The sequence below is a fragment of the Eulemur rufifrons genome, chromosome 28 (genome assembly GCF_041146395.1).
Source record: "Eulemur rufifrons isolate Redbay chromosome 28, OSU_ERuf_1, whole genome shotgun sequence".
Taxonomy (NCBI): domain Eukaryota; kingdom Metazoa; phylum Chordata; class Mammalia; order Primates; family Lemuridae; genus Eulemur; species Eulemur rufifrons.
The window spans coordinates 50,458,688-50,472,737 of NC_091010.1; the positions used below are offsets into that span (position 1 = coordinate 50,458,688).

The following is a 14,050-nucleotide window of genomic DNA, read 5'->3' on the forward strand; positions in this document are numbered from 1 at the left end:
GAATCAGTGGAACAGAAATAAATGGCTTCTAACATCTTTTCTCTGCTAGTACTTTACCATGTGATGAACCCCTGTTTTACCCAGCTATAATAAGTGCCATGGGGAGGTACAGAGGATTCAGTAAGGATACACACTCTGGAGTCAGAGCTGCCCAGGTTTAGCTCCTCCTCCATTACATCTGTTTGTTGGGGGATGGAATGAGCGATTATACTTAGAGCACTTGCAGACAGCACCTGGCACACAGTAAGTGCTAATTAAGTGTCATCTATCATCATCCGGATATAGTGCTGTTTTCTGAATAAGAATATAATTAAAAATACAGTGTGCTTGTGAAACTTGGTGTGGCAGACACAGCTCTGGACTCGGAGATGGAGAATCTGGGGATGGAATCTGACTCCACGGGCGTATGTGAGGCAGGAACACCTGTGCCTCACCAGCCCCATGCAGGCTGCTGCGAGTTATAAATCATCACTAATTCACAAATGAATGAGAGAACATCCATAAAAGCACAAAAGCGTACATTGTCCCATTAAAAGTTAGGTAAAATCTAAATCTCTGGATAGAATTATTAGAAATATTTGTCACTTAAGTTTTTGAGAAGTGCAGATATTTTTGCTTTTAAGAGACATGAGGAAATAGTCTTTTACTGAGGTGCAGCTGCAGCTTATTTTGACAGTTTCTCCATTCATCCACTCAACAAATTGAGTACACGCTAGTGCAGGCGCTGTACTTGGCCTTGGGTGCATGGAGGACTCTGCCCTTGGATACCTACAAGCTAGAGCAAGTTTGCAGTCTAACGTCTTCAGTGACAGAGGGAGAAAAATGGAAGGACAAGAGCACGTTTTGTAACTGGCTAAGGGACTATCAAACACTCCCATATTTAAATTTCTATATTTTTGCTTGAAATAGTTCTAAGCTTTGAATTTTATTTTTGTTTTTATCCATTCAACATTAAACCTAATTCTTCATCCTTAAATCATGTATACAAAAGTCATCATTATCTCTCTTCTGATTACTTTATAGATATCATTAACATTGTTATTTCTTCTTAGGGACTTCTTCCTTTTGATGTACCTGATCAAAGAGTGGCATTGGGCATAACGGTTAGAAGCGTGGGTCCTCCACATGTTGTGATTTTCTACCACGAAGCCCATGAAATGAACTAAAAAACTAGCAGAACTAACAAGAGAGTTCAATAGGGTGGCAGGTTCTAAAATAAATATACAGATATCAATAGCTTTTATTTCATGCCCCCAAATCAGACTATATGATGGAAAAAACCCCTTTCAGAATAGCAACTAAAGTAAAAACACCTATAAATAAGGTTATCAAGATATCTGCAAGATCTATATATAAAACAAGCTACAGGATTCTACTGAGGGGTATAAAGGAAGACTTGAAAAATGGAGAGATATACTGAGTTCTTGGATGAGGGAATTCAATAGGAAAAAGACAAAAATCTGTCCAAGTTAATCTATACATTTAATTTTTCTAATAAAAATTTTAGTGAGTTATGTTGCATAGGATTCAGAAACTGATTCTAGAGTTCCTCCAGAAGAATAAACATATGACAATAGCTACAAGATTCTGGGAAAAAAGACTGATGACAGAACATTTGCCTTACCAGATGTTTAAATGTATTATAAAGCTTCAGTAATCAACTAGTGTAGTGATGATGTCTGGATAAACAGATCGATGGAAAAGATTGGAAAGACCAGCAGAGACCCAAGATTATCATCTAAGGTGTTTTTTCATACCAGTGTGCAGTATGGATCATTAAGAAAATGGTAGCATGACCATAAGCAACGTTTTGGGGAAAAAAGTTAACACTAAATGTTTAAACCATAAAGCCAAGATTCAGAGATTCAATGAAATAAAAGTTAAAATTTTCTATGTAGCAAAAGACTCTATAAATAAATGCAAATTGACCAAAAGATTGTCAAAGTTTGTATCTTTATTCTATACAAGGGCTTTTAAAAATCCATAAAAAAGATAAACAAAATTGGCAAAGGGAAAATGTGGGAAACTTAAAAAACAAATACAAATAAATGGTCATTAAACATGAAAAAGTAGTCAGCTTCACTGTTAATCAAAGAAATGCAAATTAAATACATATTGGTTTTTAAAAATCTATCAGATTGTTGAAGATCAAAGAGAATGGTAATATCCAGTGGTCGTTTGGGTGTGGATTTAAATTGCTATTAATTTTCTAGAGAGAAATTGGGTAGTGGGGGAGAAACGTCTTAAAAAAATCCCCATTGACCCAGGATTTCCTCTTTTAGATGAAAAAATGAATAAGAACGTTCACAGGATTATTGCTTACAACTACAAAAAAAAAAAAAAAATTGGAAACAACGTAAATGTTAAAGTGGGGATTGGCTAAATAAGTTATGCATTTTCACACAGTGAAAAACCATGAAGTTAATAAATATTCTGATGCTGCTGCACATTTATAATATATTAATAAAAAGGCATTTATTCTATGTTTGTTAATTATAAAACCAAGCTACAAAATAGTATGTGTAGTCTAATTCCTTTTGGGGTATGTGTGCACTTATAAGTAAATTTATATTTCTCTATTTATTTGTTTATACTTATATACACACACATATATTTGCATAGGAAGAAGCCTGGAAACAGACATATCAAAATACTAAGTAGATTCTGGTTGATTTAAATTTTTTTCCCTTTTGTTTATCTGTATCTCTAATTTCATTCTGTATTTCTACTTGTATAATAAAAAGGATTTTTTTAAAAAAGCAAGGCGTTTTAAAAAAATCAGGCAAACCCATTTTCTAATCAGCCCTGTCTGTCACCTCTTGGCTTCGACAAATGGTTTAATCTCTCTAAGCCTCGGTTTCCATCTGTTTAGTGGGACAGGAAGACCCACCTCACTGAATTACAATGGAGACCACATAACAATGAATAGTAGCTTTGTAGTGACAGACAAACATGTAAAGCAGTTTTTTATCACTTTGGCTTTGGCAGATTCTAAGGTTGACACTGCACTTATTATTTTCCTCCCTCTGTTATTATTTAGAGGTGGAGTCTTCCAAAAAACAAGCAGAACTTGATAAGAAAGCAATGGATGAGCTTCTGCGAGAAAGAGACATACTGAACAAGGTGAGTTTGTTACAGTAACGTTGGTGAATAAATGTCTTTCTTTAGTGCTATAATATTTGCCTATAACCAGTTGTACGGGGAAAGAAAACTCGGAGGCAAACAAAAGTAGATTGGAATAAATAACAGTGCTTAATTTTCCTCTAAGCAGCTGCCTACAGTCTACCACTCGCTGGCCATAAATTGAAACTGCATTATCACCTGTGAACACAAAACGACTTTGGAGAATTAGCATATAAACCAGCAGGGGATTTTGGAGCAGCATTTGTGGATTCCGTCTTCATTGCTGATGTGTTATTTGGCATCCTAAGCAGTTGAACAACATTTCTGAATTGAATATCTATAATCTACAACTTTTGCTAATCCAAAAATTACAAGCGAGCACTAATTAGATTTTAACTCTGAGGTGTTAGGTATAAGAATGGCAGATTGGTGACATGAAACTTCTAAGCTTTTCTCCATCTTTCCAGAATTGTTGTGGGTTTTGGTTTTTGTTCTAGGTCCTTATCTCATCTTATCTTTGAGCTCCATGTGGCTCAAAGCTGAGGGAGGGGTGGGGGAGCTTGAAGGCAGAGACCTGGAGATTCTCCGTTAAATGCAGGAGGATTTTTTTCCTACCCGCCTTTCAGAATTGACAGCCAGGTTTAGGAGATTAACTACTTTCAAGTATTTAGGGTAATTTTCCTACAGGAAGGAAGAAGCCACAGGCCAGGTGTGGAGGGAGGAGCCTGCTTCCACTGTGGACGGTATGATGGCTTTTGGCCAAGACAGCTTTGTCTCATCGAAGTAGAAATGGCTGATCTTTGTTCATTCTGACTTTCATTATTTTTTTAGCTTTCCAAGAATCGAACAAACATTAACAAAATAGACTATACTTTAGCCTAAAGTAAGTAGACTATTTAGAGAATCTCAGGAAATGGTAGGAGATTAGTTAGGTCTTTACATGCTAAAACCTCTTTTAAAAAAATCATTGAAGTTTTTTTTTTTTTTAAATAATCCTGGACACTATTCTTTTATTCTATAAACTTGTATATAAAAACAATAATATTGGGTTCAGATTTTTAAATTTATTTTTAACACACAACATTTGATCCATTTATATTTTATATCAGTAAACAACCAACAGGTTTTCTACCCCAATAAGACACATAGCACAAGGGTCATTTTATATTTATTTGTTTGATTTGATTAATGTCAATTTCTTCCTTTAGGGCAGGGTATACTTTTTTTTCCCCTTTCCTGGCCATTGTGTTCTTAGTGCCTAGCACAGCACCCAACTCTGCAGGTAGGCAAGCAACTTTTATTGATAGTACATTCTTTCCCCACTGACTTGAAAGGCCACCTTCATCCAAAGAATGAGTGACATAGTGTTGACCGGCAGCAACATGAATATATTTTGGTTCTTTCAGTGTCCTGTTGAAGCGGCTTTATCTTTTACAGAATGAATGTTTAACCCAACACCTACCTGAAAATAAAGTTGGCCTTTTCTACTTTCTACATCGTCACCCAACCAACGTTTAATGAGCATTTTACTGGTGTATAGTCCAGTGGCTTTCAGACCTAGCTGCAGGTTCTGTGTTGGTTAGAGATTCGAGAAGCAACTGTAAGGTACCTCATGGAACTCAAGGGTACAGCTGGGCCTCATCAACTGGTTGGAACCTGGCCTAGCACTCGTGGAATGAAAGCCTTTTCTCTCCATCGGTAGACTTCCTGATGAGTTTTTGATTCATTCTTCTTTCAGTGAAGACTGTCTCTGTTTTCCAGTCCATTCGGCAAACAATAGCTGTCACCAACAGCTCCCCAGTTTACATCTTCTATTGAACTGTGAAAATCTAAAGGCTGTATTTCAAAAGTCCCTGGGAAGGGTCATTTAGTCCATTCAGTTGTGGCTAAAGAGGTGGACACTCTTGCATGAGCACGGTTGCCAGATTGCCGTGCTATTAGGCCTGTATTTCAGAGGAACTTGGGCAGGCAACCCAAGACATTTCCGCTGCAGCATCAGAAATCACCTATACACCTTTTAAAAAATGTAGGTGTTTGGGTCATATCCCAGACCCACTGAATCAGAAACTCTGAAGTTGGAACATCGTCACCTGCATTTTAGAAAAAACTAGGCTAATTTTTTTATTGTGGTAAAATACACATAACACAAAATTAGTGAAATTTAGCATATTCACAATGTTGTGCAACCATCACCACTATCTAGTTCCAGAACATCCTTATCACCCCAACAGGAAACCCTGTACCTGTTCAGCAATTACTCCCCATTCCCCTGTGCTTCCACCCCTGGCAGCTGCTAGTCTTCTGTCTGTTTCTATGGATTTGACTATTCTGATATTTGTATAAACAGAATTATACATTATGTGATCTTTTATGTCTAGCATCTTTCACTCGCAACAGTGTTTTCAAGTTTCATTCATGTTGTAGCAAGTGTCTGTACTTCACTCCTTTTTATGGCTGAATAATATTCCACTAGATGGATATACTATATTATTTATTTATCAGTTGATGGACATTTGGGTTGTTTCCATCTTTTGTGAATAGTGCCACTATGAATATTCATGTACAAATTTTTGCTATCATTTCTTTTGAATACATACCTGGAAGTGAACTATTGTTGGGTCATATGTTAATTCTAGGAACCTGTATTTTAATAAGCTGATTTTGTATCTTACATTGTCGTCAAAGCCCAAGTTATGTGATTAGGTTCAGTTGTTCCAACCTCACGAGATAAAGGCTAGAGCTGGGATGGAGGTTAAAAGTATGGATGTTGGGGTCAGCTGCCCATGGATTCAGATTCTGGCTCTGCCACTTCTCTGTTGCGTGAACTTGTAGGCAAGTAGCTTAACCCTTCATTCTCAGTTTCCCGACTCCTAATGTGGGAGCAACATAGTGCCCATTTCTTAGGGATGCTGTGGTTGCTAAGTGCACTTATACGTGCGTTTAAAGTGCCTTGTGCAAAGTTAACATAACAAGCTCTTAAATAAGCTTAGAGAATATGATTATTTTTGTTCATCCAAAAGACAAGCCATCTAGTTATTTTAGGAAGGAGTCAGGGGGTAAACTTAGCCAGAAATCCTCAAACATTATGAGTAATGTGACTGCTTTGTTGCCCTTATTTTTAGAATATGCTTAAGGCGGTCAACGCGACCCAGAAGCAGATAGACCTGGTAAAGCTCCATGAGCAAGCCAAGAGGACCTTGGAGGAGGAAATCCAGAACTACAAGGACGAGGCTCAGAAGCAGAGAAAGATCATCTTCCAACTGGAAAAGGAGCGAGATCGGTACATCAACGAAGCCAGCGACCTGACTCAAAAGGTAAGGCGCTCAGTGATGTGGTGGATGGAGCACAGGCACACTCTTTCCTGCACATTTCTGATTGTCACACACTGCTGCAAAGAGCAGTTATTCCGATTTCTGCTTATGGTTTGCGTGAGGATTTAAGAGTAATGATGTGGATGGAATACAAGCTGTTTCGCCGCTGGTCCTGGGCCAAATTGTGAAACGGACGACGCGTGTGCTTTGCTTTCCAGGGCCTTCTTCCAACTTCTGGATTCTCCCTCTTCCCTGCTGCCCTGCTGCATAGCGTCCCTGGGTTGGACTCACTGGGGCTGCTGGTGGCATCATCATCTCTCAACCCTCTATTCTCCTCCTCCCCATCTGTCACTGAAACTCTTGTCTCCTCAGAGCAAGGATTCCAACTGGTTGTTAGGAGAAGACAACCTAATTAAAGGACCTCAAATTAAGATGTAAGTGGCTACTGGCATCAGCTAGATACATCACACATTCAGAGCATTTTTCATTTTAAAACTATTGGGAACAGAAAACCCTGCCACTCGTGGAAATCCATACACTGGGGAGCTGAGTTCTAGATCTCTAGTTCCTGTAAACTGCTTAAGGGGGAGAAGGCTCAAGGACATGACAACAAGAGTGACTTAGGGATGTGGATTGTACTTTAACCAGCTGTCTTAGTGCATCGCCTGCATTAAGCATGAGTGGTTAAAGTAGGACTCTCTTTAGTGCATTTGCAGATGACACAGAACAGTGGTCCAGGGATGCGGGTGGGGGGCTGGGGGATGCAGAAAAGTTTTAGCTATGAGGCTGAGAAGAGATTTTGGGAGAAAAGACTCTAATTACTCCCACCCTCCCACACCCCCCAGCAAAACATCTGCTATGCACTGTAAGACCTTCTTCCATCTCTTCAGTGAAATCCACAGTAAATTCTATGGTGTTGACCAATGCTCTTGCATACTTAAGTTTGGTTTTGTTTCTTGGAGTGAAATCCCAAAGAAGATGACAAGGTGACAGGCAATATATGTATATATTTTTTTGAGACAGAGTCTTACTCTGTTGCCCAGGCTAGAGTGCCGTGGCATCAGCCTAGCTCACAGTAACCTCAAACTCCGGGCTCAAGTGATCCTCCTGTCTCAGCCTCCCAAGTAGCTGGGACTACAGGCACATGCCACCATGCCCGGCTAATTTTTTCTGTTTTTAGTAGAGATGGGGTCTTGGTCTTGCTCAGGCTGGTCTGAAACTCCTGACCTCAAGCAATTCTCCCACCTTGGCCTCCCAGAGTGCTAGGAATACAGGAGTGAGCCACCGCACCCGGCCGACAGCCAGCATTTTAATTGTACACATAAAGAAAGTGGAAAACAAGCTTTACTAACAGGAAATCAGCTTCTTTCCACTTAGACTAAATCCATACTGAGCAGATGCTTGCAGAAGCTGCTGGAGGAGCACCAGTGCTGTGCTCCACCCGGCCCCAGCAGGACAATGGTCCCCCAGGGATTCTCACACCCCTGACTGGGAGCCACTGGAGTACAGCATATTCCCCTTCTGACTTAATCATCTTAGAAGCTCTGCTGATAGATTTGCTGACTCTGAGAGGACTAGTTGTCAGGTCAAGCACTCGAATTCTCGACTTTGTACTAGCACATAAGTTCTGTGTTCGTCATCTTACACTGTAACAAATAACCTGCAAACCTCAGTGGTTTGCAGCAAGAAAGATCTATTTTTTGCTCACATTAATGGCCTTTGAGGGTCAGATGCAGCCCTGCTTCATGTTCTTTTCATTCTAGGCTGACTCTGTCGGGATGCACTGGCCTTTCGACAAAGGGAAAAGAAGGGAAGAGAGGACCCTCTGAGCTCCTGCAGACAAGGGGAGGGCACAGGGCCTGTCCACTCATATTCCACTGGCCAAAGCAAATCACATGGCCACAGCTGACATCCTGGGTGGGAGTGTGGTCCTTCTAAGGGAAGGGCCTTGTAGGGTGAGGCAGCGAATATATTTGACCATATAATATCATCTATTGCAGCCTCCTATTGCATCTTCCTGATAAGCAGGCTCTCTCCATTCCTGGCTGCCGCCATGCCACCACCAGAGTGAACTCTTAAAAATTCCAATGTGGTTTTATTATTACTCTGGCTTTACGAACCTCTGTCACCTCTCAGCTCTCTCGGGCAGTGCTTTCTAACATTTTTCTCCTTGTAGCACAGGTAGAAAATCGCATATCAATGGCATATTTGAATAAGGGGATGAAGATGTTCAGGGCTAGAGGGGACTAACCCCGGGATGCCAGCTGCCCAGGTCCCACCTGCCCATCTGTGGGTAGAGTGCATCAGTATTTTGGTACATACATGGAACCCATGCAAGGCACAGAAGTTGGGACACTCTGACCTATAGGATAGATTTCAGGCTCTTTCTTCTCCCTGGAAAGTCCTTCCTCCTCTTCTCTGCGTGGCAAACTCCTGTTCATCCTTTAAGACCTGGCTCAAATGCTCAGACCAAGCCTCCTCTGATTCCCTTGGTGGAGCTAGGCACGTCCTACTTTATGAATTTGTTGGCGTCTCTGGAATGACACTTATCAACCTCTAGTGTAATTATTTGTTTGCGTATTGGTTTTCTCTACTTTGCAGTGAGCTCTTGGGAACAAGGACTTTGTCCCATCCATTTCTTTATTTCTAGCATCCTGGCACACAGCACTAAAAAACTGTTTCTCAAACAAATGGATAGATCATGAGTGTAAAAAGAACACAGCCATTCTGGGATTACAGATGTGAGCCACTGCACCCAGCCCAATATTTGGGTTTAAGTTCCTCAAATCTCCACTGATAGTCTGCTATATCAACCCTGCAGTTGGGATTGTACTTTGAGGAGCCGGCACGGGGTGTGAGGTAACACGTCCTAGAAAAGGACTGTATGTGCAAGAGACAAGATGCCACTGGGAGTCCAGAGTGCTATGGCAACAGGAAACCAGAGCCACAATGAGTAGGAGAAATACAATCCCTCCAAGAATTCTCAGAGATATCAGGAAGGATGTTGGGCTTCTTAGCAATAGAATGGGAATTCTGGACTTCTTGTTGTGAAGGATAGGGTGACCCCAGTAGGATATAGGACTGTCATCTTGGTTATGTTTAATAAGTCCAAGATGGCATCATCTCTAGGAAAAAGCAAAGATGAAATAAAAAGGAAGAGATGGATAGAATAAGGAACAATTGTGAAGAAACTGAAAAACAAATCAACAAAACCCAAACAAAGTGAAAGCAAACCATAGCAGATTGAAAACCCACACTGAAGCCAGTAAAGAACAGAACACCTGGAGTGCAAACTAGGAGAGTTCTCTTAGAATGAAGAGAAAAACATTTAAATATAATAATGGTCACAGAGAAGATAAGAGATAAGAAGGGCAGAGAGTAGAAGCCACTACAGAGCGTTGGTTTCTGGTGGTGGAACCAAGCCCAGATCAAAGATGTCATGGGAAAATATTTTCTGGAGTTGGAGAACTGTACATGCAGCCTGACCATGTGGCAGAATCAGGGACAGGAGACTCTCATACAGACCTGCCCTGGAGGAGAGTCCTTGTGTGTGTGTGTGTGTGTGTGCGTGTGTGTGTCTGTGTGTGTGTTACCCACCATGGTGGAGAAAAGTAGTCTCTGAGAATCTAGGCAAGAAGAAAAAGCAGACACGTCGTTGCCTTTTCTTAATAGGAAAAAGAATGGAAGGAAAGATATCAACATATTAATAGTGGTTATCTCTGGGTTGTAAGGATATGTATTATTTTAATTTTCCCCTTTTGTGCTTTTGTATTTTTCAAAATTTCTAAAATGAGTATGTATTACTTAGTATCCTGATAAAAAATAAATAAGCAATATTAATAACACCTTGCCCTTCCTTCAAGGACCATATAAAATTCCACTCTTCCCAAGGAGCTTTATCAAACATAATCTCAAGCTCCCCTGTCCTTGGTTCCCCTCTCTGGCAGCTGGGGAATCCCGTGTTAACCTACCATTATTTGGCATGTCTGTCTCACTCTACTCTCTGCTCCCTGGGGGCAGGTCTTCTTCAATTTGAAGTTCTTCACATTATTTATTTATTAAATAGCTACTCACATATTTTTTGAAAGAATGAATGAAAAACATAATTGGACATCTGAATTAATTAGTTGAAGACTCACTTTTAAGTATCTATATTAAATTCTTCTACAATAGTATGTTTACTTATCACTGTGGGTCTGCCCTCCCTTTAAAGTCTTGTGAAATGCGTTGCCACAACAGAAGATCTTACCTGAATTATTCTCAGCATTTTTAGCTGGAAGTGACTTCTAGGCATGGTTTCTTCTTCTTTCTGGGCTGCAAAAACATCAACATTTGCCTTCTGGTTCTTTCTGGCTTAGAGAAAGAAAGGTGAAATCTAAGATGCTGAAAGTCTACATTACATTTTATTAATTGAACTTAGCATTTGCAAATGAGAAAGCAGATCCCCCACCCTTCTTTTTGCCGGAACTAGATGGCTCAGAATCCCCAACCTTTTCTTACTTATGTCTTTTTCTTAGTTAACACTTGACATAATAATGTTGCATAATAAACAGCCACAAAATCTCAGTGACATGCAAAATCAAGCATTTATTTTTCACTCATACACCAGCAGCTGAGTGAGGGTCAGCTGACCTAGGCTAGGCTTGGTTGGGCTTGGCTTTTGGGCCTGGGTCCAGTTCAGAACCACAAGTTTCTCATGGAGAAAGGAAGGAGAGCAATACCTCACCCACACTAGTACATTTCATGTCTCTCTACTTGCCTAATGTTCCGATATCCTATTGGCTATGGTGAGTCACATGGCCAAGTCCAACATCAACAGCATGGGAAATATACTCCTTCCATGAGGTTGTGGGACGAGGGAAGAGAGTGAATATTTATTGAACCATAAGATAATCTACTCCATGGGTTCACTACTTTTTGTCTTCTTGATTTTTCCTTTGTTGCACTCTAAATATTTTTTTCTTTTTTTAGAGACAGGGTCTTGCTCTATGGCTCAGGCTGGAGTGCAGGCATTGATCACAGCTCACTACAAGCTCTAACTCCTGGGCTCAAGCAATCCTCCTGCCTCAGCCTCCTGGGTAGCTGGGACTACAGGCACATGCTACCATGCCCAGCTAATTTTCTTTTTGTAGAGATGGGGTCTTACTATGTTGCTCAGGCTGGTCTCAAACTCCTGGCCTCAAGCCATCCTCCCACCCTGGCCTCCTAAGGCACCAGGATTACAGGTATGAGCCACTGTGCCTGGGCACTCTAAATTTTACTATTCAGATAAATTGAGAGGCAGGAAGAATGACAATGTAAGTTGTGGTCCATCATATTTACTCCTTTCTGTACTTTTACAAATTCTAGGTCCTGGTTATTATTAAATCTGCTGAACATTTTGTATATTATGCACTTACCTCATTTTAGGACCCCTCTTTTTTCATTCCAAATATTAAACTTCTGGCAGTTGCCTCCTAGACATTTTATGTGCCAAAAAGCATTCTTTTGCAATGAATTCCTACCAACAATTTTTTTTTAGCTGTTTTCTCATTTGCCTATAGCAGTGTCAAGCAAAGCTCTCTGGACAGAGTTTCCAAGAAATGAATAGTAATGTGCTTTCAAGGGCTTAGAAGCAAGCAGAGAAAGCAAAAAGTTGATTAAAGAAACATTGTCCACTGGATAGATATCTTCATAATGAAATAAAGCTCCTGTTTCTTTGATGTTAATTTGAATTTTATTCAGAGCATCTTTAATTGGGTAGAAGCCTAGAGAGGGGAATTAAGGACACACACACACAAATTATAAACTTTTTTGTGTTATAATAAAAGAAGTGTACAGCATATCATTACTTTCCTGCGGAACAGTGTTTGATTCCTAGAAAAATCAAATTAATTTTTAAGTACTAGTTATATAACATGACATCATGTAGCATAGCATAATAATCTGTTCACATTTATTAAATAATTAAATTACTGTGTGCTAGGTACTTATACAGTGGCACAAATATTCTCTCACTAAAACCTCATAATAACCCTTTGAAGTAGATACTATTATTTCCCCCATTCACAATAGAACATACTAGGTTATAAAAAAAGAATAGAAGCATAGATAGATATGCCTCTCTAAATTTAAGATAGAGGATAAAATAAGAAAGCCAGAAAAATAGGGAAGACTCCACATTTCACATGCCTGGGCACGGTTTGTGTTTTTTATTTTCAGAGAGCGAGTTTTCCAGTTTTTTTATGAAGGTAAAGGCATTGTCATCATTCAACCCATTGACATCGAGTCAGAAAAACTTATCTGAGAAGTTTATCGTACTGATATTTCATGAAATGTACATTAAAGGTAGAATGACCTACTTTCTTATCCTGCCCCAGTCCATGTGATGTTTTGGCCGTGCTGCAGTTTTCTAGTGTGCGTTATTGATTTTTTATCTCACTCTTATTTCCATTGGCAGGTTGTTTTAACAGAAAAAGAAAAGGTAGGAGTAGGTTATAAACCGGGACTGTACCCCCATCATGTACTGCAAGCATTTTCTGGGCTCCTCCGAAGCAGGCCTACAAATGCTAGGCGTCCCAGTTCCCTGCCTGTAATAAAACTTTCTACATTCAGATCTGATTTATCTCATGAGTTGATTGGAGGTATCTGCGGATGTAGTAAATTAATTAAGCTCCAGCTCCACAGCTGGCATCCCGTGTCTCTGACATGCCACTTTTAACAGGGGACAGCAGCTTGCTGACAAGAGGTTTTGCTGCTACTTAACACTCTGTACATTTTATGAATTTTCAGGATTTCAACTTCGGCGTGACGTTGGTTTGAATGATTTCCATCAAAATAAATGGAGTCCCAACACTTAGCAATAAATTGCTTTGTAAATTATCTTTTCCCTCTGGTTTCAATACTTGTTATTTTTTCATTGTCATTTAACTGAAATTCCTTTGATCTTCTTGGTGTCATGATGGGTTCTTATTACTCCCAGCTTCAAGAATCTGGGGGCAAGTGTGTGATTTTGTGCACTGTTGTGTGCAGAAAGATGGACCATGCTAGTTAGATTCTAAAAAAAAAAAAAAAAAATGCCCCCAGCTTCATCCTTTCTCTGGAACATTATTCTGTCTGTGCAAAGGATTATTCTTGTTATAATATTTCTCAAAGTGATTGAACAAACAATTTTGTCTTTTCTCTGATGTGCTGCTTGATATTCTGAATGCTGATGATGCTGTTCAAAATATTTTTAATCTATTCATTTCACTGACCTCAGAGAAGGTGATGGCTTATTTATAGAAAGGCCAAGTGTTATGCTAGGGCAGTGCCTTTTCTTTAATAAAAAAGCAAACAAAGAACAGATCCAGTGATGGACATCTTATTTCAGTTTCAAATTTATTCCTAACTTAGACATTTGAACTACCAGTGTTGATATCTTAAAAGGCCTTAAAAACTACTCATTTTAAAGGATCATAAAGATGTGGATCAAATAAATGATGGAAGAAGGAACGGTATTTTTTTTCATTTCAGATCTACCCACATGCCTTTTCCCCACACCTTGTCTTTGATTTTCTAATCTTCCTCCTTCTAGGCCCTAACCACCCATCCACACCATTCACCAATGAGTCTGTATATATTCCTACCTGGGGCCA

At 39.7% G+C, this 14,050-nt stretch overlaps 1 protein-coding gene across 1 annotated transcript in view; it reads left to right on the top strand.

Moving 5' to 3' along the window:
* Positions 1-14,050, top strand: part of CFAP58 (cilia and flagella associated protein 58) — a 90,373-nt gene that overhangs the window by 15,433 nt on the left and 60,890 nt on the right. Inside the window, exons 8-9 of the mRNA XM_069460177.1 lie at positions 3,041-3,123; positions 6,246-6,437. Of these exons, the coding sequence (XP_069316278.1) occupies positions 3,041-3,123; positions 6,246-6,437 (275 nt within the window). The remainder of the gene's footprint in view (positions 1-3,040; positions 3,124-6,245; positions 6,438-14,050) is intronic.